General features: G+C 32.4%; 2 protein-coding genes across 13 annotated transcripts in view; one reads left to right on the forward strand and one right to left on the reverse strand.

The window, feature by feature from the left end:
* The first annotated feature begins 557 nt into the window (after nucleotides 1-557).
* On the forward strand, nucleotides 558-14,624 carry LOC140673249 (alkylglycerol monooxygenase). 11 transcript variants are annotated; one of them, XM_072906083.1, is made up of 16 exons: nucleotides 558-875; nucleotides 2,050-3,339; nucleotides 3,410-3,549; nucleotides 3,682-3,862; nucleotides 5,127-5,275; nucleotides 7,306-7,441; nucleotides 7,883-8,066; nucleotides 8,939-9,643; nucleotides 10,427-10,545; nucleotides 11,020-11,177; nucleotides 11,263-11,366; nucleotides 11,658-11,820; nucleotides 11,906-12,057; nucleotides 12,280-12,414; nucleotides 12,578-12,685; nucleotides 13,792-14,624. In XM_072906083.1, exons 8-16 carry the CDS (start codon nucleotides 9,509-9,511, stop codon nucleotides 14,050-14,052), a joined length of 1,335 nt encoding a protein of 444 aa, XP_072762184.1. In that variant the 5' UTR covers nucleotides 558-875; nucleotides 2,050-3,339; nucleotides 3,410-3,549; nucleotides 3,682-3,862; nucleotides 5,127-5,275; nucleotides 7,306-7,441; nucleotides 7,883-8,066; nucleotides 8,939-9,508; the 3' UTR covers nucleotides 14,053-14,624. The 11 variants fall into 11 exon arrangements, 9 of the variants coding, with proteins under 9 accessions (XP_072762184.1, XP_072762185.1, XP_072762187.1 ...); XM_072906084.1 differs by having other exon boundaries at nucleotides 560-875; nucleotides 9,301-9,643; XM_072906086.1 differs by lacking the exons at nucleotides 558-875; nucleotides 2,050-3,339; nucleotides 3,410-3,549; ... (2 more) ...; nucleotides 7,306-7,441; nucleotides 7,883-8,066 and adding an exon at nucleotides 8,438-8,725 and having other exon boundaries at nucleotides 9,301-9,643.
* A 178-nt stretch (nucleotides 14,625-14,802) lies between these two features.
* Nucleotides 14,803-23,663, reverse strand: part of LOC140673239 (uncharacterized) — a 29,858-nt gene continuing 20,997 nt past the window's right edge. For both annotated transcript variants that reach the window (XM_072906038.1, XM_072906039.1), the window contains exons 27-28: nucleotides 16,030-23,605; nucleotides 14,803-15,460 (exon numbers count right to left, since the gene is read on the reverse strand). In XM_072906038.1, the coding sequence (XP_072762139.1) occupies nucleotides 16,044-23,605 (7,562 nt within the window). In that variant the 3' untranslated portion in view covers nucleotides 14,803-15,460; nucleotides 16,030-16,043. The remainder of the gene's footprint in view (nucleotides 15,461-16,029; nucleotides 23,606-23,663) is intronic.

Genomic DNA, 23,663 nt, shown 5'->3' on the forward strand with positions numbered 1-23,663 from the left:
CTTTTGTACATACATTGATTATATTTACATGACCTTCCTTTCTTATTTAATTTTATATCTGAAATTGTAAAAACACTACATTGGTAAATATATATTTCTAGTTAAAAGGATTTAATTCAATAGAATTATTTAAGGCAGAAAATTAAAATCGTAATAATTTTAAAATTATATATGTATAATAAAACAGTATTACGTATTTATATCAATAACATAAAATTACTAATTATATCACAAAATACAATCTTTAAAATGAAACTTTTTAAAAATATGTAATTTGGAAATATTTTTCATTTTTCTACTTTTCTGTAAAGGCTATAGAATAGTATATCATTGTTGTTAGAGATATCGTTCTCTAATTTTCTTCAGATTTAGTTGTATTTTTTCATGTCGATAAAGTTAATTCGTCCTAATGAAAAATGTACGTTAAATTCATTTGAATATACGTTGACAAATAATTCTGTATTTGCGAACTTATATCACGACATTTTCGGACGAGCGCAGAAATGTGTTTGTCTTCATCAAACTTTTATATAAATAAAGCGCGTAGGTCACACGCGCTTATTAGATCGGCGTCCAAAGTCGTGTTTACATCTACGTATGTAGATATAGCTTTATCCTTCCTTGTACAAATCCGTTCCTTTTCAAAATCCCATAACTGTTTCGTGAAATATCTGAAATATCGCAGAGATATACACGCGGTTTTTCAAAAATTTGTAAAATATATATTTCTGTTGTATATATAATAATTCTGCTAGTTACGTGGTGTTTTTTAACTGTACTATCCATCGCGTTCGTTTGGTTGAAATAAGAGGTCGAAGAATCAAGAAGTTACATGAAAATCTGTGAACATTTGTAAAACATATTTCATTGTTCAGGTAGGCATTTCTTTTATACTTATGTTACATATTATAAAAAAGAATTTTTCGGCTATAGATTCTTTACGATTGGTTTGTTTGAGAAAGCTACGACAGTTTTTCTCTTTCAAACATATCACAACTTTCTTATTCTTTCTGAGATTAATTTATTGGTTTTGAATTTTTGTAATATAATGTCGAATATGTATATATCTTTTATTTATAAGTCAAATAATTTATAGATGTAGTTAAAAAAGCATCTTGGTTCAATTTTAACTAAAACTTTTTTTGTGAATATTTTGTTTATATTTCTTTGTTTTTGTATCTTTATCATGTGTTATATTGGTGATATAAACAAGCTGAAGAGCATGCAAAATTAATACACACGATGTTTTCTCGCCTATTACTTTTTAACGATCGATTCTTTAATAATTGATTTAAAATTAATGATTCTTCTGCAACAATGTCGAGGCGTACTATTACGATCATTTTTAGTATCGTACTTAATAATTTTCGAACTATTAATTAATTGTAAAGAAAGTGTATATACATGTTACGACATTTTGCAGTGTAAACTTCAGAAAAACAAATGGAAAACAAAAGTACATTTTTTAAATGATTTTGGATTTAATAAAATTCTAATTTTTAATGTTCTTAATCACAAAAATAAATTATTCTAAAGAGTGAGTCCAATAAATAACCTTATTTCTGCAAAAGAGAACTTGAAATTGATAAAAGAATCTGTCTTGATTATATATACAAAATAATGTGCGAAAAATTAGAAAAAAAAGAACACTTTAATATGTATTAATTTAATACGTAATTTATATAATTGTATATATATATATATATATATATATATATACATATATATAATTTTTTAATACAATCTCTCTCTTTCTCTTTGATAGACATTATATAATAAAACATATTGATTTTCGCATTCGACATGTATTGTAGATTCATTTTGCAACGGACGATTTTTATTACTCGAATTATGATTATATATATTGAAATATGCTTATGTAGCAGGAATCAACTAAGTATCTTGCAACACTTTTAATTTCTTTTCATTTATTTTAGCAAGGATATCAATTCTCTATTCTTTTCAAACATACTTGACATTTTCGACACAGTAAAGGAGAAAAGTAATAATAATTTTGCTCATTAAAATTGATTGTTTATTAAATTTCAGGTGGAGAAATAAAATGTTGAAATGTTTTTCTTCAACAGTATCACTGATCACTAATAAAATGATTAAAAGTGGTTCAAAAATGTTTTTCGAGATCCTTCCCGAAATCCTTCCCTAAATTTCTATAAAAATCTTAAATTGTTATTTTCAATTACAATAATTAATAGAATCATATTTGGCTCAATGTATAAACACAAATTTGTATAATTTACCATGTAATACAAATTTATATAGACATAATTTCATATAGTGTACAACCGGTTGCCTACCCATAGGAGCGGAAAATTGGTAATGCAGGAATAGATAATACAGATTACGCGCGTACATTTTCGACGAAGTATACTAGCTGTTACGCTATTAATACGCAATAAGCGTATTAATAGAAGAAGAAGTTAAATTGCAATAAAATAGCGAACTTGTGACATAAATATTTTAAAGCATATATCTAAAAGAATATTATAATATTATCTCTTCTTGCATTACCGACTTTCCGCTCTTATGGGCAGGCAACCGGTCGTACTGAGCTATATGTTGATGAAACACCCTGTACATATATACCTAAAATATCTAGGATAGATAGAACAAAGTCAAATCGAAACATTTAAGTTCTCTACCATTTTGCGATTTATGCAATAATTATTAAACTATTAATTAAAAACGCTCAGCGTATGCTGAGTACAGCTCGCGCTCATATGCTAGAGAGGTGAGGCAGTCATTACAGGACACCCTGTATATATGTATATATATATATATATATATATGTATATATATATACATACATACATATTATATAGTATTTTAAAGTTAGAGATGTTATAATTGTAATTAATTGATTAATCGATTGTTTTTACGTTGGGGATCCTACGCTTAATTACATTTTAGAATTTAAAAATTTTTTTTTTAAATTCTTGTTGGTTAGATTAGATAGGTTGGGTTGTATTATATTGTACATATTATATTGTATTATATACATAATTGAATATATAAGTATATATAAAATTATGTTAAATTATACAAATAAGATAGGTTCGGTTGTATTATATTGTACATATTATATTGTATTATATACATAATTGAATATATAATTATATAAAATCATATTTAGCTATACTTATAATTATATATTCATATAATTATAAGTATATATAAAATTATGTTAAATTATACGAATTAACGTGTTAACCATTTGTATTATCTTCCTTTCTTTTGATTTCATTCCTCAATTGACCAACATTTTTATAAATTTCTCCTTCTCGAGCTTAAGTTTAGCTTGCTTGATTCGATCTTCGGCAGGTAATATTTGCAACAATTTAGGCGTTACATTTTTGTTCTCGTGGAGAAGTTGAATTTTGTATTTTTCCAGGCAAAATTTATTGGAGCAGTGTTAGCAATAGATCATTTGTAACCGTCAGCCACATTTTATCTTAAAAATGGAGACAACAAATAATTTTATCAATTAACTTGGTTTGTTTTAAACGAAACTATTATATCTATTGATAAAAGGTTCGTTTCAATTATATATATAACGCATTGATATATACTTCCTTCTTATTTTATGATCAATATATAAATAATAGACGGCATCTATATATAAATGATATAGAAGATAAAAATTTAATTTTCTTTAAATTCCAGTGTAACAAATACATCATATTCAGATAATAGAACCGTGATACAAATACCTCTTTACACATTCACATACATATAACTCATATGCCAGTATCAATATAGCACTTATATCTCATATATTTCATATAAAAATGACACAGCTTGTATACGGTTCTTTTCAATTTGAACCATACAATTCCATACAAAGGTGAGTTTTCCACACAATTTATTTGCTGTTCAAGTTTCGTATAAAAAATGTGCTTAATAATTAGTTATTTAAATAAAATGCTTCTTTATTGAATCGAAAACATCAAATGACACTTGAAAAGAATAAAAAGAAAGAGGGAGGGAGAGAGAAAGAGAAAGAGAGAGAGAGAGAGAGAGAGAGAGAGAGAGAGTTTTAATTATCTTATTATTTAAAATATCTTTGAAAAAAAGACATAAAAATATTATCTTCAATTACATATTCGATTACAGATCTCTAGCGTCTTGTATCGTCGGTATCGTGCATCTTGCAAAAAGTGTCGTATACGACCATTTATTTGGCTATAAAGACACAAAAAAAATTTCCTAGTGTGACTGTGTGTCATACAATTAAATGTTTCCTTTTTCCACTTTGTATTACCTGCAAGCATTATCTTTTTGCATACATACGATGTATATTCTACGTGATAATTGCAGTTCATATGTTAATTCTAATCACTATGTTGTCCAATTGATGCGGTAAATGCTTGATGAGAAGAAGAGAGTAAAGGAGTTTCTCGTAATATTTAATAATTGTATTAAATCACTGTTCTTGTTTATTATTTCTTTTCTATTTATGTATGTACATTTTGCTAATTTATTATCAAAATTGTTTTCTGTTTTAACGAACAAACTATGAGAGCATTTAAAGCATATATTTAAAAGAAAAGAAGTTTTTTCTTGAATATTTCTGTAGAATTTATCTATAAAATCTGAAATATTGTCTCTTATGTAATATATCACAAGAGAAATGCAATTAAGTGTCGTAAATTTTTCTTTCAAATTATTAAATTTTATCATTGAATATAATATATGTATATAATCAATTTTACATATTTAAATGTGTTTTTAGAATAATAAAAATAGCGTTAATTGAAAGATCAATTTCGCAAAATTAATTCCGTAAAATTTAATTTCTTAAAAATAATTTTCTTATTAATTCGCAACACATATTAAATAATAACGACAAATCGAACAGTTAACTCAATTTAAATTTCTGTTATATTGTATCTTAAATTTACGTGTTTACAATACGTCGCGATTTGTCTAGATATGTTTGTCTCTAGCTCGGACTTACAATTAATACTTAAACGACACGCGCGATTAAACAGGCTCCGCGTACTGTCTGAGACGTTGACTTTTTACCTAACTACTTTTGACTTTTAACTATGCTTCTAAAATACTAATAAAATATTTTTTTTCTACTTGTGATTTTATATATTTGCGAGTGTGCGACATGAGTATAATACGAAATTTGTTCGCTGAGAGTGCCGAATCTTTTTCAAAACACGTCGGAAGAATCTGGTATCTTGCCACCCCCAAAGAGAGAGAGACAACCTTCAAGTTTGCACAAAAGATACCAGACTATCAACAACAGGTAATGTCATCAATATAAGAAGGAAATAAGACTATAGAAAAATTTATATACTTACAAAATATATATATATATATATATTTTTTTTTATTAAGTTAAATTATATTCCTGTTCTTCCATGTTGCATATTGTTGTAATTTGCATAATGTTAATGCCTACATATCAATCAAGGTTTGATTGGAAAACGCAAAAAAGATAATTTAATTCCGATAAAAATATATATAGAAAAATAATCGATAATTTGATGATTTTTAATATTTATTTGTGTGCGATAAATCTGTGTTAATGTGACTAATATTGATGATAAATAAACTAAACAATTTACTAAAATGAGCAACAAACGATTTTAGAAACAATTTCAAATAATGTTTTAAAATGTTTATTTAATTATTTTCTGTTTATTTAACAAAATTAATTATAATCTAAATAAAAAGAAATAAAGCTTGCTTTAGTATTGTTTTAGTTTCAACTGATTTCATTCTTTCATTGGTATTCAATTCAACCCTGCAATATTTTTCTTCAAAATTTATTTTGATGCGATTTATACAAAAAAGTAGCATAAATTATGTCAAATGCATCGGAGAAGTCCATTAATGTAAATGCACAGCTGGCTTATTATTTGTTGCGAACGCGACGAGTACTCGAATCGTTAGCATGCACGATATTTTTCTCAAGATTTCTTTCGAGAGTAACACTAACACGACATACAAAAAACGAAAACGTTTAAAGTTCAATTTGAAAATGGACAATATAAAAGAGATTTTTATTAGCGTTATATGTTTCAATTAAAATTACATTTTCGTGCATTTTAATATATTAAATAAAAGAGTGAGATTTATTAAATCGGCCATAAGAATTCAGAAAAACAAATGGAAAACAAAAGTACATTTTTTAAATAATTTTGGATTTAATAAAATTCTAATTTTTAATGTTCTTAATCACAAAAATAAATTATTCTAAAGAGTGATTCCAATAAATAATTTTATTTCTGCAAAAGAGAACTTGAAATTGATCAAAGAATCTGTCTTGATTACATATACAAAATAATGTGCAAAAAATTAGAAAAAAGAGAACCCTTTAATACGTATTAATTTAATACGTAATTTATAAATAATACATGTAATACATACATACAATTTAGTACGTTCAATTTATATAATTGTATATATAATATATATATATATATATATATATATATATATATATATATGTATGTAATATAAAATACAAATAAATACATTACTTACAACATTTGTTAATTGTTAATATATATATAATCTTTTTATATATCTTATGTGTATTAGAAAGTACAAATATTATTAAGCGCTTCTTTATATGTTATATTTTTATAAATTGTGGTAAGTAATGTATGTATTTGTATTTTATATTACAGCATACATACACGGTTTATTTTATTTTTTTTTTAATTTTTGTTGATAGTATTCTTAAGTATAACGATTTTCTTTGCGATATAAAAAAAAATTAAATAACCAACTAACCATTACCTATAAGACCTACTAATACCTAACCTTAGAATATATATGTATATATATTTACTATATATTTTAGATATATAATATTAGCATATACTTTGTATATATTATATTATATGTATTAGTAGGCTCGTCAAAATACCTGTGATAAATTTACCTTGTGTAACATTTCTCGGAAGCAGAACTGAATTGCTGCTCTGTTTGCATGCTTTGTCGCAAAAAAATTAGAGTAGAAATTGTATACTTAAGATAACTTCTGACTATTTGTGGATAAATTAACCGTGTCTCTTGATAATTATTAATGTGATGATATGTGAGATATATAACATTTCTTAAAGTTTCCTATATTGTTTATAATTTCGTCTTCACACCTGGCAAAAATTCTATTAAAATATTTTATGTATGAAATGGTTTTTTTTTCTGGTTGCTATTCCCCGAGAAGAAATGAACTTAATTATATAATTATATAAGATCGTATTTTGCTATATATAATTATATTAACAAAAGTATTCGAGTCTCTAAAAATTATTTTCTTTACAGATTTGTACACAGAATAATAAAAATCCAGAAAATGTAACTTTGAATGATGAAAATCTCTCTTAACAATTAAGAATAGTGAGGTCATAGATGAGGAGAGAAACTCACTTCCGTAAGGATATTCGTAAGGAAATACACTGTAAGTTTAATGGACTATTCTATAATGTAGAATACAATTTTTTCGGTGTATAATTTAGCACTGCAGTGTATTTCTTACTAAAATAAGCGCCAAATATATATTATAAATGCTAGAGAATTTCCCTCTAATAAATAGTATAATAAAACATTCTAACGAAATATTTTAATAATAATAATATATCCTCTAAACGGCTTAAAAGAGAGTTTAAAGACTGAAATACAATGAAAAAATAAGAAATTAAACATACAAATTAGGAATAAAGACTTAAATAGAATAAAAATAAGGACATTCCTTATCTTTATTCTACTTAAGTCTTTACTTCTAATTCCTGTGTAATTTCTTATTCCTTTTATTGTATTTTATGATCAATATATAAATAATAGACGGCATCTATATATAAATGATATAGAAGATAAAAACTTAATTTTCTTTAAATTCCAGTGTATAACAAATTCATCATATATTCAGATAATAGAACCGTGATACAAATATACCTCTTTACACATTCACGTACATATAACTCATATGCCAGTATCAATATGGCACACATATCTCATATATCTGATATCAAAATGACACAGCTTGTATGCAGTTTTCAATTTGAACCATACAATTCAATACAAAGGTGAGTTTTCCATATAATTTACTTGCTGTTCAAGTTTCATGTAAAGAATGTGCTTAATAATTGATTATTTAAACAAAATCCTTCTTTATTGAATCAAAAGCATCAAATGATTCTTAAAAAGAATAGAGAGAAAGAGATAGAGAGAGAGAGAGAGAGAGAGAGAGAGAGAAAGAGTTTTAATTATCTTATTATTTAAAATACTTTTGAAAAAAAGGCATAAAAATATTGAAAGATATTACAAAAGGGAGACTGGCACTTTACACGAATTGAGCGCGCGCACGAAAACAGACACTCTGTAAAATCTCTTATCACAGAGAGTACCAAAGGAAGGGGAAACTCGTTGATTGTACAGCTGCTGTCTGCAATTACATATTTGATTACAGATCTCTCGCGTCTTGTATCTCGGTAGCGTGCATCTGTCGAAAAGTGTCGTATACGACCACTTATTTGGATATAAAAACACAAAGACAATTTTCTAGTGTGATTGTGCGTTATACAATTAAATGATTCTCTTTTCCACCTTGTATTACCTAATACAACCATTGTCTTTTTGTATACGTACGCTGATGTATATTCTACGTAATAATTGCAGTTTGTTTGCTAATTCTAATCAGTATGTTTTCCAATTGATGCCGTAAATACTTGATGAGCAAAAGAGAGTAAAGAATTTCTTGAAACATTTAATAATTATATTAAATCACTGTTCATATGTATTATTTCTTTTCTATTTAGGTACATTTTGCTATTTTTATTCAATCAAGATTTTCTGTTTTAATGAACAAATTATGAGAGCATATATTTAAAACAAAAGGATTTTTTCATAATTTATACATAAAATCTGAAATATTCTCTATTTACGTACTTTATTACAGGTACCGTTTTAATGTTGAAGTAAATCAATTCCGGACAGATAACATATCGAAAATAATCTTTTTGAATAGAGATTGTATCTTTGTAGTATATAATAGAATTTTGTCGAGAGAAATGCAATTAAGTGTCGTTAATATTTCTTCCAAATTATTAAATTTTATCATTGAATATAGTATATGTGTAATGAATTTTACATATTTAAATGTGTTTTTAGAATAATAGTGTTAATTGTGAAAGATCAATTTCGCAAAATTAATTCGCAACACATATTAAATAATAACAAAAAATCGAACGGTTAACTCATTTAAAATTTTTGTTATATAGTATCTTAAATTTGTGTGTTTATAATATATCGCGATTTTAGATACGTGACCTTCTCTCTCTGTGTGCTCGTCTACCTCGGACTTAGTTTATAAATCACATGAGCATGACACGCGCGATTATATAGGCTCTGTGTACTGTCTGAGATGTTAGTTTTTTTACCTAACCACATTGACTTTTAATCATGCTTCTGAAATATTAAGAAAATTTATTTTCTTATTTGTGACTTTACGTATTTGCGAGTGTGGAACATGAGTGTAATACTTAATTTATTCGCTGAGAGCGCCGAATCTTTTCTAAAACACGTCGGAAAACTCTTGTATCTCGTCAGCCCTAAAGAGACAACCTTCGAGTTCGCACAACAGGTACCGGACTATCAGCAACAGGTAATGTCGTCAATATAAAAAAGAAATAAAATTATAGAAAAATTTGTATACTCACAAAATATATATTTTTGTTATTGAGTTTAATGATATTCCCGTCTTTTCATGTTGCATAGTGCTGCAATTTGCATAATGTTAGTATGCGTATGTATATGTCACTTAATGTTTGATTGAAGAACGAAAAGAAGATAATTTAATTCTAGCTATAAAAATATAAATAGAAAAATAATCATTAATTTGATGATTTAATATTTATATGTGTGCGATAAATCTGTGTTAATGTGATTAATATTGATGTTTGATAAATAAACTAAACAATTTACTAAAATACATCAAACAACTTCAAGAACAATTTCAATTTTAAATAATTTTTAAAAATGTTATTTATTATTTTCTGTTTATTTAACAAAATTAATAATAATCTAAATAATAAGAAATAATGCTTGCTCCAGTGTGTATTGTATTATACATAGTTTCAACTAATTTCATTCTTTTATTAGCATTCGAGCCTGCAAGATTTTTCTTCAAAATTTATTTGATGCTATTTATACAAAAATAATAATAAAAAGATTTATACAAACTAGCATAAACTGTGTCAAATGGATCGGAGAAGTCCGTTAATGTAAATGCGCAGCTGGCTTATTACTTGTTACGAACGCGCGAGTGCTTGAATCGTTAGCATGCGTGCTATTTTTGTCGAGACCTCTTTCAAGAGTACCACCACTAATACATACATAAAACGACGCTTAAAGTTAAATTTTCTGTAAAAATTTTTCATATTTATAGATATGGATGCCGTTTTTTCTTCTACTTATTCTGGAGCAAATAATATTGCAAAAAAAAAGATTTCGTTTAAATGATCAAATTACATCGCTATCTCATTGGATGCTGTACGAAAGTATTCGGTAGATAATTTTCTCTCTTTATTTTTTATTATATAGACAAATAAACATAGATATATTAATTATAAATAATATATATTTATTATAAAAGAAAGATACGCTCGAAATAAATTATTCTTTAATATTAATTCCATATTAAATGCTTCTCTTGTAATTATCTTTTTTAAATATGTCAACTTCCAATAATTATTGTTATTGGAACTTTTTGTTGAAAGCTGACACAATTAATTATCAATATTTCATCTTTTTTATAAAAAATGGTTGAATAATTATTATTTCATGTTTTTATATTACTAACTTTATTTACTAGCATATAAAGAAGAAAGAAATAATTAATAAAATTTTATTATTATACAACAAACATAAAAATAGACAATAATATAAATAATAAATAATAATAAAATGACGTATATAAATCATAAATATTATATAAAACTATGTTTGACAAATTTCAAAAAATCAAACTTGACTTTGTAGAATTTTTTCACGTGGTGCCGAGTACTATGCATACATCGCCATTTATGAGAAGTTTGGCGAAGGATGGAATCTGCTAGCTTGGGACTCATTATGGACATGGTATATTGCCTTCATTGCCGTGGACTTTTGTTACTATTGGGCTCATCGCAGTAATCATGGTTAAATTCCTAACATTCGTAATATCTTTATATTATTTTTGCTCTTTGATAATTCAACATATTAGCGCGTTTGTAATTTTTGCAGAAGTCAGTTTTTTGTGGGCCTACCATCAGGTGCATCACAGTAGCGAGGAGTTCAATCTCGCGGTTGCTCTGCGACAATCCATTCTGCAACATTGGTGTAACTTTGTTAGTGTCACTTGGAAATTTCTTTTTATCGAGTGAAAATTTTATATATGAAAAGAAGTGTAAAATTTCTCCTTATCGCTTAGACTAATTAACATTTATTAAAAATAAGAATTGAAAGTAAGAATCTTTTTTACTATTTTGACAATACAAGAACATGTTTGCAAATTTTATTTACTTTTTTTATTTAATTTATTTAAAAATAACTTGTTTTAAATTAAAATTAAAAAATATATACATGTATATATATATTTTGTGTATGTTTGTGCTTTATCTAATTAAATTTTTTTGCAGGTGGTCTACTTACCTCTCGCTATCTTTGTACCTCCGTCGCACTTTATGGTCCACAATCAACTCAACTTGATATATCAATTTTGGATTCATACAACACTTATTGGTCACCTCGGACCGCTCGAGCTGATTTTTAATACACCTAAGCATCATCGCATTCATCATGGTAAATTAGACATTTAACTTCTTAGCTTTTTCGTATTTTTCGCGTAACTTGTCTTACAAATGCGTACATTTTTGCATCTACATAGGCTGTAATCTTTATTGTTTGGATAAGAATTATGGTGGTGTACTCATAATATGGGATCGAATATTTGGTACGTTTCAAGAGGAAGATCGTGAAGAAGAGACAATATATGGTTTGGTAGTCAATGTTGAATCATTCAACTTATTTTATCTGCAGGTAAAAGTTTTCGACAATAAGCTTGTATATACATATATACAGAAAAACGTATAAGATTTAAAATTTTTATGCACGTTGGATATTTTCAGAGATAATTGTGGCTTTAAAAAACTGAAAAGCAAAATCAATATTTAAAAGAGAAAATAATAAAAATAATAAATTTATTTAAATTTGAAGATTGTTGCTTATTTACATAATTAATTTTTCTCAACAATATCGTAGGTATTCTATTTGAGAGATTTAATAAAAAGAAGTATAAATATGGTTACGTGGACCGATAAGCTCGCCGTCTTTTGGAAAGGTCCTAGTTGGTTTCCAGGTGTACCGCGTTTAGGTTTAGACGAATTTAAAATAAAAGTAAGAAATAATCTGTGTATGTAACAAGATATTTAATATTGTACGTAAAATAAATTAAAAATATGTTGCATATGTTATATACAAACAATGCTTGATAATCAAAAGACTTTAAATCAACAAAAATTTAAATATAAAAGATGCTTCCTTATTTTATATTTTTTAGGTGAAACCTAGAGCTGTGTACAATCCTCAGATACTAAAATGGCAAAAAGTATATATAATAGTGCAATTTTTGACGATTTTTCTTAATCATTTTCAACTATATAATGAGGTAAGCTCTGATACCATTTACTATTAATTAAATTTTCGATATAACAAAAAATTTCAGAGACATCACATACTTTAATAACAATAAATGTTGAAATCAGTTATCAAATATTAATTACCCAGGTAGCACATGTTTGTTTTATAAACGTTTTCTGAACGTATCTTTTCGCATTAGATACGTTTAGAAAACGTTTATAAAACGAACAGTGCTACCTGGGTAGTAATATTGAAAAAAATCTTACTTTGAAACAAATTAATTTGGAATAAATTATATGTATTTGAATTTATAAATATAAATTTCTTGTCTAAATTAATTATCAGGTATTAGTAAAAAAAATTTTTTAACAGAAAAATTATCCAATTTATAGTATTTTTCATCTTTTAGACTTATAATACTGGTACTATTGCAAGTATTAATATTTAATTAATAATATTTAGATTTTAAACTTAACACATCGTTACATTAAAGATCTTGCATAGAATCGTATACGAATAGATCAGCTATTTATATTGTTGTAGAAACTATTTTTAGTGAAGATTAGACTTTAGCTGTCGATCTAGTATAATTTTCTTTTGAGCTTAAAAATTATTTTCTAAAGCATGTAAAAGTAAATTTAAATACATAAATGCGTATATCATTTTTTGTAAAAAGAGAAATATGTATTTAAAAATTTAAATAATTTTTATCTTTTTGTATCTTGATGTATCGATAAATCAGCTGTTTTGTATTACCAAAGGGTAACTTGAATAATAGCATTGTTTTATAACAGTTTATGTATCTTTTTTTAACGTTTTTAATATGATCAGTTAGAAAGTATTTCTTCAAGATAATTTTAATAATATATATCGGATTTAATAATATATCTGATTGAATACGCACTAAGATTTCCATAAGCTTATTTTTAATTAAACGTATATATTATATATATGTATATATCATTAATTTCAAATATTGTATGATTTTTAGATGCAAACATAATTGGAATTAAATAAATAAAATTCTCTCGAAAATTCATTATAATTCCATTCATATGATGTGATACTGCGATATGATACTAATCGGAAACCGTAACAGAAAATCATTGTCTCTGATTTCAATCTTATTTTCAGAATTTAGACGATCTTTGGATAAAATATACATTGACAAACAATTTAGTCGCTTTTATCAGCATCTGTTTGTTATTTGATAAGCGTGCATTTATATATCCTAGCACCATCGAACTTGCACGCTGCGCGATTTATGTATACTTTACGCATGAGATGGATCCCGATAATTTAATCAATTACTTGACGTATTATGCAAACGTGTTTCAATTGGTATTCCTTTGGATACCTTATTTTGTACATAAAATTTATACAAACTTATATTAATTATGGACGCGTACGTGTGTCGAAAATTAAAGATGAAGAAGATTGAGAATTTGCGCATAATAACAGTATTGAAATTTTGTACATAAAAATACTTTTGATATCATCTTCCTTATATCAAAACCACGAATATGCAATTTTATAAAATTCTAAATTATTACAATTTTAAAATATAATTTGGTTTGAAAAATCAGATTCTTATTCTTATAATTGTTTCAGATTATTCAACATTAATGTATAATATTTACATTATGTACATGTACATTAGTATTATATTATATTATATGGTATATATAGTACCATATAATATACGGTATACATATATAGCAGTATGTATACCATCGATACTTATAAGTAAATATTACATTGGTGATTGTGGTATATAAAATTTGCATATTCGTAGATTTGAGTGACAATATAGCAAGCTTTACAAGGAAATAAATGTTATTTTTAGATTTCAGATAATGCACAGATGTATATTTTTATCGTTATAAGGAAACAATCTTTTCTCAAATGACATTATTAACTCGTAATAATATACAATACATGTGTAAACATAATTGATAACATTGTAATTCTGCGTTTATATTATAAAAAAAAAACAGATACAATAACTTATGAAACAAATATTTAATCGTTTAAACAGAAATGTATGTACCTTCTGTTGTCTTTTGTAATGTTATGTGTGTCCTAAATATATTATATTCGCATATAAAATTTTCTATTTAGATATAATATATGTATCTGTCCTCCTTTATGTAAACATGCGCTACAGCTAGCATTATTGTATTTTTGAATTTCGCAAATGTCGTTTGAAATCATTACAAAAAGTACATCAAATATATTATAAAATTTTACGAAAAAGCATCCACAAAGACATCTCGTAATCAAAACACGTTATAAAACACGTTACAATAGTACAGTGTCATACGCGCGTTATAATACATGTAGAACATGTATTATAAGTAAGTATATGTAAGTAGCACTTTAAAATATATGTTCAATAAATGCAACTCAATATCTGCGGTAAAGATTTCGAAAATAGTTAAGCAAGAGATAGTTTACATTTTCTTACAAACAGCAAGAATTCTTACAACAAACGTTCGTCCAAATTTAATAATGAAAAACAAGCAAGCCACTCTCCACTCCGCTTTCTTATCCCGCGCGCGAGCAACAATATTATATCTTGAAGATAGCAACTATCTTTTAATTTAAGCATAATATAAATTGTTTTTAGAAGACATCGCGTAAAACAAAAACAAATGTAATGGTATTCTTGTATTATCGACAATGCACAAGTTCTTTAGTACATTGTACATTATTTAATATCGTTTTACATGTAAAGCTTCTCGAGTTATTCGATAATATATTTATGAAGTCGTGGCAAAACTCCTTCCTGGTGGTCCGCTATCTAAAAATTAAATGTAATTGATTTATTGATAACAACGATCTGAAATAGATTGGTGTTATTCTTCTTCTTATATTATATTACAATTCGGTTTTACATTACAATTAGCTTGCATTATATCAACTTATATTACAATTTATTAATATAGATTATTTCAAGATTAATGTCGCACAAATAATTATACTTTTTATTGTATTCTATTTATGTTTTACATTTTTTTTTATTATTTATTTGTTGAAATATCGATTGAACAAGTAATTAGACTTTTTTTCTATCATTATTTACTAACTTGCATCATTTGCAAATCTCTTTAAATTCTGTGTGTTTTATATCTTTTCTACGTAATACACGCATTAACCTTTTTGGAAATTATATCGTTTATCAATATTTATAATAAATAGCCTTCTGTGGAATTCACATAATATGCAAATAAATATTTTTATAATTTTTTATGTAAAAAAAAAAAAAAAAAAAAAAAACTGAAATTATTTCCATGTAAGTATAATTTAAAAAATTATTTTTATACTAGATTCTGTAGAAATATCAGATGGAATCATGCATTTTCATCTTACCTACGAAAATTATTCTATGTACCGCTACTTGGTGACGTTTTCGTTTTACCATATCTCGCGTCAGTTTCCGTCAAGGATGCTTGTCTGACAGAGCTGTCGACGGCCGTTTCTTCTTCCGCACGATGACCGTTGCTGTCGCTGCTTCTCTCGGACACTCCAGCATCCTGTTGCTCCACCAAAGGCATTTCAAGAGAATCTGAGGAGATGCGTCTCGCACTGCCGGCAAACTGTCCGGCAGCGTCTGTCGGCGTTTCCTTCGCGTCTTTTACGTTGTTCAACGAGTCCGAGCTTAGGGATGGAAAGTCCAAGGTCGTCTTCATCTCGAGGGAATCGGAGCTTCGGCACAACGGATGGTACTTTTTCTCCGCGTTCTCCTCCAATTCCAAGGAATCCGTACTGGTCTCCATGATATTGCTCTCCCTCGCTACCGCTCGTGCCTCGTCGGGTTCCTCCGTCTCCTCCGGAAGTGTTTCCGGAATTGGTTGGGTCCCGATGATTCTTTCGGCATCGGTGACCTCGATCTGCGAAATGTCCTCCGTGGTGTCGTCCTGCCGATCGAGCTTCTCCACGTTGGACTGCGCGATCCGTATTATCTCGTCGATTTCCTTTATCCTCTTCTCGTAATCGTCCGATCCGGAAGTGCTAGGGTTGAAAGAACCAGTCGCGCTGGTATCCGTCCTCGAACGCGGCAGATTCTCCATTTTGTACTTGTTTTCCGGACTCTCGTGTTCCAGCAATTCCTCTTCCTCGCGGGCCCGCAGTTCCATCAGATGAGCCTCCCGGCAAGCTTTCTCAAGGCCCTCAAAGTCCTTTAACGAGGACAACGAGATGTCATCGCCGTGACCCGAACGACCGGTCATGTATCTCCTCGGAAGACTGCCATTGTTAGCAGACTCCTGCGAACCGCACTGCAATCTCCGCGAGTTTTCAGCCGCCACACTGCTCTCCAGATGCTCGAACTCTTGCAGTGAAGTTAATGACGCGGTATCGTGATCCGTGGATTTGTTGAAGTACTTCTTGCCAAGGACATCGTAATCGGGTGTACTGCCGAAGCTGCCGCGCATACTTCCCACGCTGCCTATGGACTCTTTGTGACTACCTAAACTGCCTATTCTACTACTGCCGGCTTCAAAATCCGTGATCTCCTCCTCTTTGATGTCCTCGAGCGGTCCGCGATCGTATTCGATGTCATAGACCCGGGTGTCAGCTTGAAATTGCATCTCTATCCACTTCTTGCCCTCGTATTGCTCTTCGTCGGAGTAGGACTGAGATTGATCGTCGTTCGATGCCTGGGGTGGACTCTCCTCGGTGTCGAAATCAAAAAGATCGTTGTTCTTGGAGCTCTGACTCGTCGACACCTGCTCCTCTTTAGTCTCCGTCACGAGATTTTCCAGATCACGGTCGTATTGCTTAGCAGTTGTCTGAGGTATCGAGCTAATACGAATGCTCTTGCCTTCAGAGTCGAACTCCTCTGCCTCCCGTCCGACCTCTTCGATTACCACAAAATCGTCGATTATGTCGGGCTTGTCTACAAGCTCGAACGAATCGCTGTCGGGCGAATGACGTTCGGATCTATCCTTCTCTATGACTGTGTCAAAAGACATTCCCGATGCCGAAGATAGGGACATGCTGGCTTGCTGCAGCATCGAGTGGACGGATGTTGTTTGCATCGCCGGTTCGAGAGTTTCATCTCCGGCAGTTTCCAGGCCTAAGGTCTGTTCTAGATTTTCCACGTCCATTGTCTCCGCGTCTTTTTCCAAACCTTCCGCTTCTTCTTCGAATTCTTCGCTATCACTGGGCCTGGTGACTCGCGTCGAGATTACCTGTGTGCATACGCTCTGAATCCCGTCCTCGGATGTCACTCGTGACGTCATTATGTGAACCGATTGAAGAGCACCGGGCGCTTCTATAGAAGTGGATGTTGCCGAGTCCATAACTTTAATCTGATTATCTTCCAATACTTCGTCCATGGACTCCGCTTCCAGATTGACGCTATCGTCCAAAATCTGCTGGAAGATCATCTCGGATGAGCGTTTCATGCGACACGGTATATGACTGTCGATTTTATCCACAGTTTCGTCCATCGGTATTTCCTCGCTACCGGAAGAATCCGATACCTCAACTAATTCCTGCTCCGCATCCAGTGCGCTCTCCAGATTCTCATCTATTTCGTCTACGTCCTCGTCCGCTTCCTCGGATGGAACCAGGGTCTCCGACAGTTCGCTAGTACTATCGATACTGCCAAGATGACCCGAGCTAAGAGAATTCAAGGACTTCATAGATTCGCGAGAGCTCAATGAACTCACTGCGGTCTGGTACTCTTGCGACGTCGGTAACGTCTTTGAACCTTCATGTTCGATCGACATCATCGCCGTCTCGTACTCCGAAGCGGTTCCGGATTGAACACCGCCCGCAGCAGATTGCATCGCCTCGACGTCAGACGAACTAGGTCTGCTTCCGCTCTCATACTCGCAGGATTGATAGTTGCTGCTTTCGCCGGAACTCGAACCGACGTCAGCCTCGCTCTCAGAAGTTTTTACCCTCTTCGATAATCTGGCCGGTTTGTGACGTCTTCTGGGCACTGGATGAGGCGGCGCCAAAGAATAGCTGTCATCTCTGTTATCAATGTCTGAACTAATGTCCGATGATCTACTAATGGGAAGCGGACTGGGACGACCCTCGTCTTCATCCTCTTGTTGATCGTCTTGAACGGTTATTACACTGTCCTTTTCTTCATGCTTCTCAATATCAATATCAATTTCAGGTGCTTTGACAGTGACTGATTTGTCTTCGGCGATTGTGGCTGCTTGTACGATGGGCTCGTCGATAATATCTCTCGCTTCTTCCTGGAATTCTTGAGCTTTTACGACTGGCGATTCGCTTTGCGTAGTAATTTCAGTCTCGGCTTCCGGTTCAACCTCCGCAGGAACGTGTTCAATGGACGGTGGTTTGTACAAAAATGGTAAATCATTCGGAATTGATTCCGGCTGGAGTTTGAACTGAAATTCTGAAGGCGAATCTTTAATTTGAATCACAGTCTGGCTGTTTTCACTCAGCTCCTCTATCAAATCCTGCTTAGCCGCTTCCAAGGATTCTTTTACCTCAGCGATTTCTTTCTTTACCACTTGATCCAGCACCGTTATCGCGTACCGCGCGCTTAGATCGACGCTTTGTAGATCGTCTTTCTTTATTTTCAAGGCACAAGTATCGGAGGGAGGCGCCGTCGATTTGCTAGGTTTATCATGTTTATCGGTGGTCTTTTCCATATGTCGTTTATACTCCTCGCTAGGAGGTTTGATTTTTGTCAAATAAGTCTCCGTCCATTCCTTCAATACGTCATCAACTCTCGCACATTTTGTCAGTTCCTGTTTTTTAGAATCTTTCTCAGTTTCCACAATTGTTTTTATCTCTTCTTTAACTTCTGATTTTTCTATTTTTTTATCGTCCGCAGCCTCAATGTCTTGCTGTTTCTGTCTTTCTTCAGTTATAATATGCCGCGCAGAAGCTTCCATTTCTTCCTTTATTGACATTTTACTAGCGTCTGTAAATTCGGCAGTTTCTTCTTGCATCGTAGAAATGTCTCGTTGAGAAATCTCTGCATCTGCATCTCGAAGTTTAAATTCCGCAATTTTCGCAGATACATATTCAGTGAAATCTTTTGTTTCCTCTTCTTTCATAGGTATCTCTTCCGTGACAGCTTCGGTAATACTCGTTTCCAAGTCAAAGTCCTCGCGGGATACAGATTGACGTATACCGATCGCGTCTTGCTCTGTCGGCGTCTTGGCGTCATACTCTCGTTGCAGGGTGTCGACCAACTCTTGACAAGTAATATCTAATTTATCTTCTATCAGTTCGCTGTCAAAGTCCGGCTCGGTCACCGGCTCAGTCACTGGTACCACAGTGAACTTTGTGGTCTTAGTTATGGTGGTCGTAACGATAACATCACTACCAGTAACGGATTCTTTAACAGACTCGATCACACTGATGTCTTCCGAAGACTTCGTTACGGACTCTTGCTCCAAGTCCACAGACTCGTCCTGAGAGGAAGTGCGAGCACGTTGCACGGACGACTCGTATTCTTCCAGTTCCTGATTGAATACCTGAGAAGGCTGCAAAGTTTCCGATATCTCGATCTTTTCGTCGCCGATCATCCAATTGACCGGCTTGATTTCCAAATCGTGCACGAGCTTTGTCCTTGGCGAAACTAACGGCGGGCTCTCAATCTCGAAACTATCCGCTCTTCGTCTATCCTCTGCGTCGTACTCTTTCGACACAGGAATCGCGGAAGGTACATGCTCATGGATCGGAGGATAAGCCACGTCTTCGGACACCGTACTAGAACTAACAGTCGCGTCTTTCTCTTGTGCGATCTTCTCCAAAGAATCTACTGCCGCGCTTTCGTGCAAAGACGCTACGTCCTTGCTAGTCTGTTCGGACATCTTGTGCTCGTCCAGCTCCAATGATGGCATGTCGACCGAATCCTGACGGCTGTCTACGCCTGGCTCCAGGATCTCTAATACTCTAGCGCCCGAGATTTCTGACACCATCTTATCTTTCGATAGAGTTGTATCGCTATATACGTCTCTCTGAAGCGGTTCGATATGACCACTCGATCTATCGGAACGAAGTTTTTCAGATTGCGGACTGGATGTAGGCTTAGATAAATCCTCTAGTTCTCCAGTGTCGACGTCGATCGTCTCTTCGAGTTCGATCTGCTCGGATATACTGCTGGGACTCATAGTGATGTCTCTATCTTGAAGTCTAGCTTGCGAAGATGGTAAGCTCTCTTCTCGATCATGCGGCGATGATTCTTCATCTTTTGTTATATCCTCGCTAAAGCTTATACTGTCTCTAGTAGATTCTTTTTCAAATATTTCCTCTTGTATTGATGTTTTCGATAGTGCTGCTTCCGTCTTGCTTTCTTGTTTGTCCAAAGACTTTTTTATTATACCTTCAAACTTTTTTGTTAAGTCATCGGCCAGTTTCTCGTGATCATCGTCGGTGCTCTCGGAAATTAATTGATCGAGATATTCTTTATTCAACATCTGAGGCTTTAATCCCGATGTCGATGATCTTCTTTCGATTTCGCTCTCAATTGACTGTATTAAATCCTCCGCTATATTCCGCGCTTCCATTTTCTTAGCGATCAATTGCTCTCTCTCTTCCAAAGATATCGGAAATTCTTCACTCTGCGGTTGTTCGTCTTTTTCAACCTTCTCAGTTGAATCCTCCTTGTACTTTTGACTAGGTACAAACTGCTCAACTTTAAAACTCTCCAAATTCTCTTTGTAAACTTGTCCTTGCGCAATCATTTCAACCTCTCCTATTTTTTCGTCTTTAGCGGCTTCAGGTGACTCTTTAATATCCTCCACTTTTTTCGTATCGTCTTTTTTAATTCTGATTGCCACATCTACGTCGCTTTCTCTAATTCTACTAGTTCCAGATTTTTCCATCGCAGTTCCCTCCTTGTCCTCCAACAGTTTAAACAATTCTTCCTTTTTACTCTCCGCTCTAGATTCGGAAGCACTGGCATCTATCACTTCCTTACCTTCTGTCACGTTCATCGACATTTTCTGCACAGCAGTTTTATCCATCTCCTCGCTCTTGCTCTGCTTCTCTTCTATCGTCTCAGCCGATGATTCTTTAATTAACTTAGATTCCGAAGATTTTTTCTTTTCTATTTTTTCCTTTTCTTCGTGAGTTATAAATTTATCTGCTCCGCTGGAGATCTCGGACGAAAGCACCTCTTTCTTTTCTATTTTACTTGTAGCCTTGGTATCGACTTTTGAAGTGACCGTAGCAAAATCTTTATCCTTCATAGCGCTTATATCCTCAAACATCTTGAATGCGTCTTGCGGGTCAGTGAAGGTCTTGGAAAACGTTTGCGTTTTGCTCTTCGTGGTAGAGCGTTCTTCGTGCCGCGAAGTCACCTCCTCGCTAGATTTTTTCTCGGTGACTGTGATAGTCTCGCCATCTTTTTCTCCTGGCAAATCCTTCTTCGTGTCCTTTTCTTTCGTTGCCGCTCCAATGCGTTTAGGTATGCGAGACTCAAATTCTTTCTTCTTGCTGGACGGTGAAGTAATGTCCTCCCTTTCCAGAATCGGGCTCTTTATCGATTTTTCCTCGGGTTTGTCCCATGATGCTTTATCTTTCGCTTCTTTATGACTTTTCTCCTTCTCGGCCATTGATGTGGAAATCGGGATACGAGATTCTTTTTTTATCTGTTTGACTTCCGTGTCAATGGCGGGTATCGTCTCTTTCTCAAGATTAATGTCAGCCGCTTGTTTTGCAATTATCTCTTCCATTTTTTGCAACACTTCAGATGCTTCTTCTTTGATCGATAATTTACCTTCAAGTTTTTTAGCCTCTTCTTCTTCAATCTGATCCGTTCGTAATTTTTTAATGTCATTTATATCCAGTAAACTCGTCTCAAATATTTTTTCCGCACTAACTTCCGGAATTTGTGTAACTGGTTTGCCGTTCGCGCCTTCAATTTGCACGGATTTAAGAACCTGTTCCTGCACTAGAGTTCCGTCTTTCTGCACTGTATAGATGATTGTTGTCTCCTCTGTTATTATTTTCCGTCCGGACATCTTCTCCTTAACGATCTCTTCGCTTAGTGTTTCCGATCTTGGCTCTTCTACGATTTCCTGAACGATATCTGCAGATACATCCGGTTTCTTTTGCATTTTTTCGCTTAATTCTTTTTGTATTATTGTTTCATCCTGCGGTTTATCGCTTTTCAATAATATTTTTTCTTCATACTTTAACGATTCTTCAGCGAGTTCTCTTTCCTTATTCAGTAACTCTTTGCAAATCTCCATCACTGGCTGAGCTACCATCTTTTGAACTTCTTCACGTGCGGCTCTTCCATCTTTATCCTCATCTTTATCTTTCTCCCTTTTATCGATATCTTTCGGCTCTTTCCACGTCTCTTTCGTCCTCTTAGTATCCTCTGTAGCCATTTTCAAAATTTTTTCAATTTCTCGCGATTCCGCCACGTGCTTCTCCTCGATTTCAATGTTCTTTGTTGTCACATCCGCTGTACTCTTTTCCATATGACTTTTCTCGTCGATTATCTTGGCCTTGAAAAAGGACGACTTGTCTTTTTCGGACTTGACGGAATCTTGCTGCTGTAATCTCGGCGTTCCCAACGCCTCCTTCATCTCCTTCTGTATCTGCTCCTCGAAGTAGTGTGCCTTCTCCGCTACCGAACATTCCGAGATGTCCGGCAGATTGATGTCCTCGATGGTCTCCGACCTCATAACGTCCGAAATTCCCTCCGTGGTCCCGTCGCCTTCCTCAGACACGATATTCGGTAGGCACGATTCGCTGTCGCTCTCATTGATGGTCAATTGAGAGGCCCTCGAGACTTCAGATTCGGAACGCTGATAACTTTCGCGCTTCTTCGAGATATCCTCCCAGAATTTGCGTTTCTCCGAATACGTTTGCCTTTCAAGTTCGGGTGATAGATCCGATTCCGATTGACCGGCGCCTACTTTATTGGGATAACTAGCATCTACGGATTCTAGGGGACAAGCCGCTTTTTGTGCAAAGGATTCGTGGATAGCGGCATCTAGAACAACCAAGAATTATGCTCACATTACTTTTTATTAAGCACGTAGTTATAATAG

Source organism: Anoplolepis gracilipes, chromosome 14 (assembly GCF_047496725.1).
Source record: "Anoplolepis gracilipes chromosome 14, ASM4749672v1, whole genome shotgun sequence".
Taxonomy (NCBI): domain Eukaryota; kingdom Metazoa; phylum Arthropoda; class Insecta; order Hymenoptera; family Formicidae; genus Anoplolepis; species Anoplolepis gracilipes.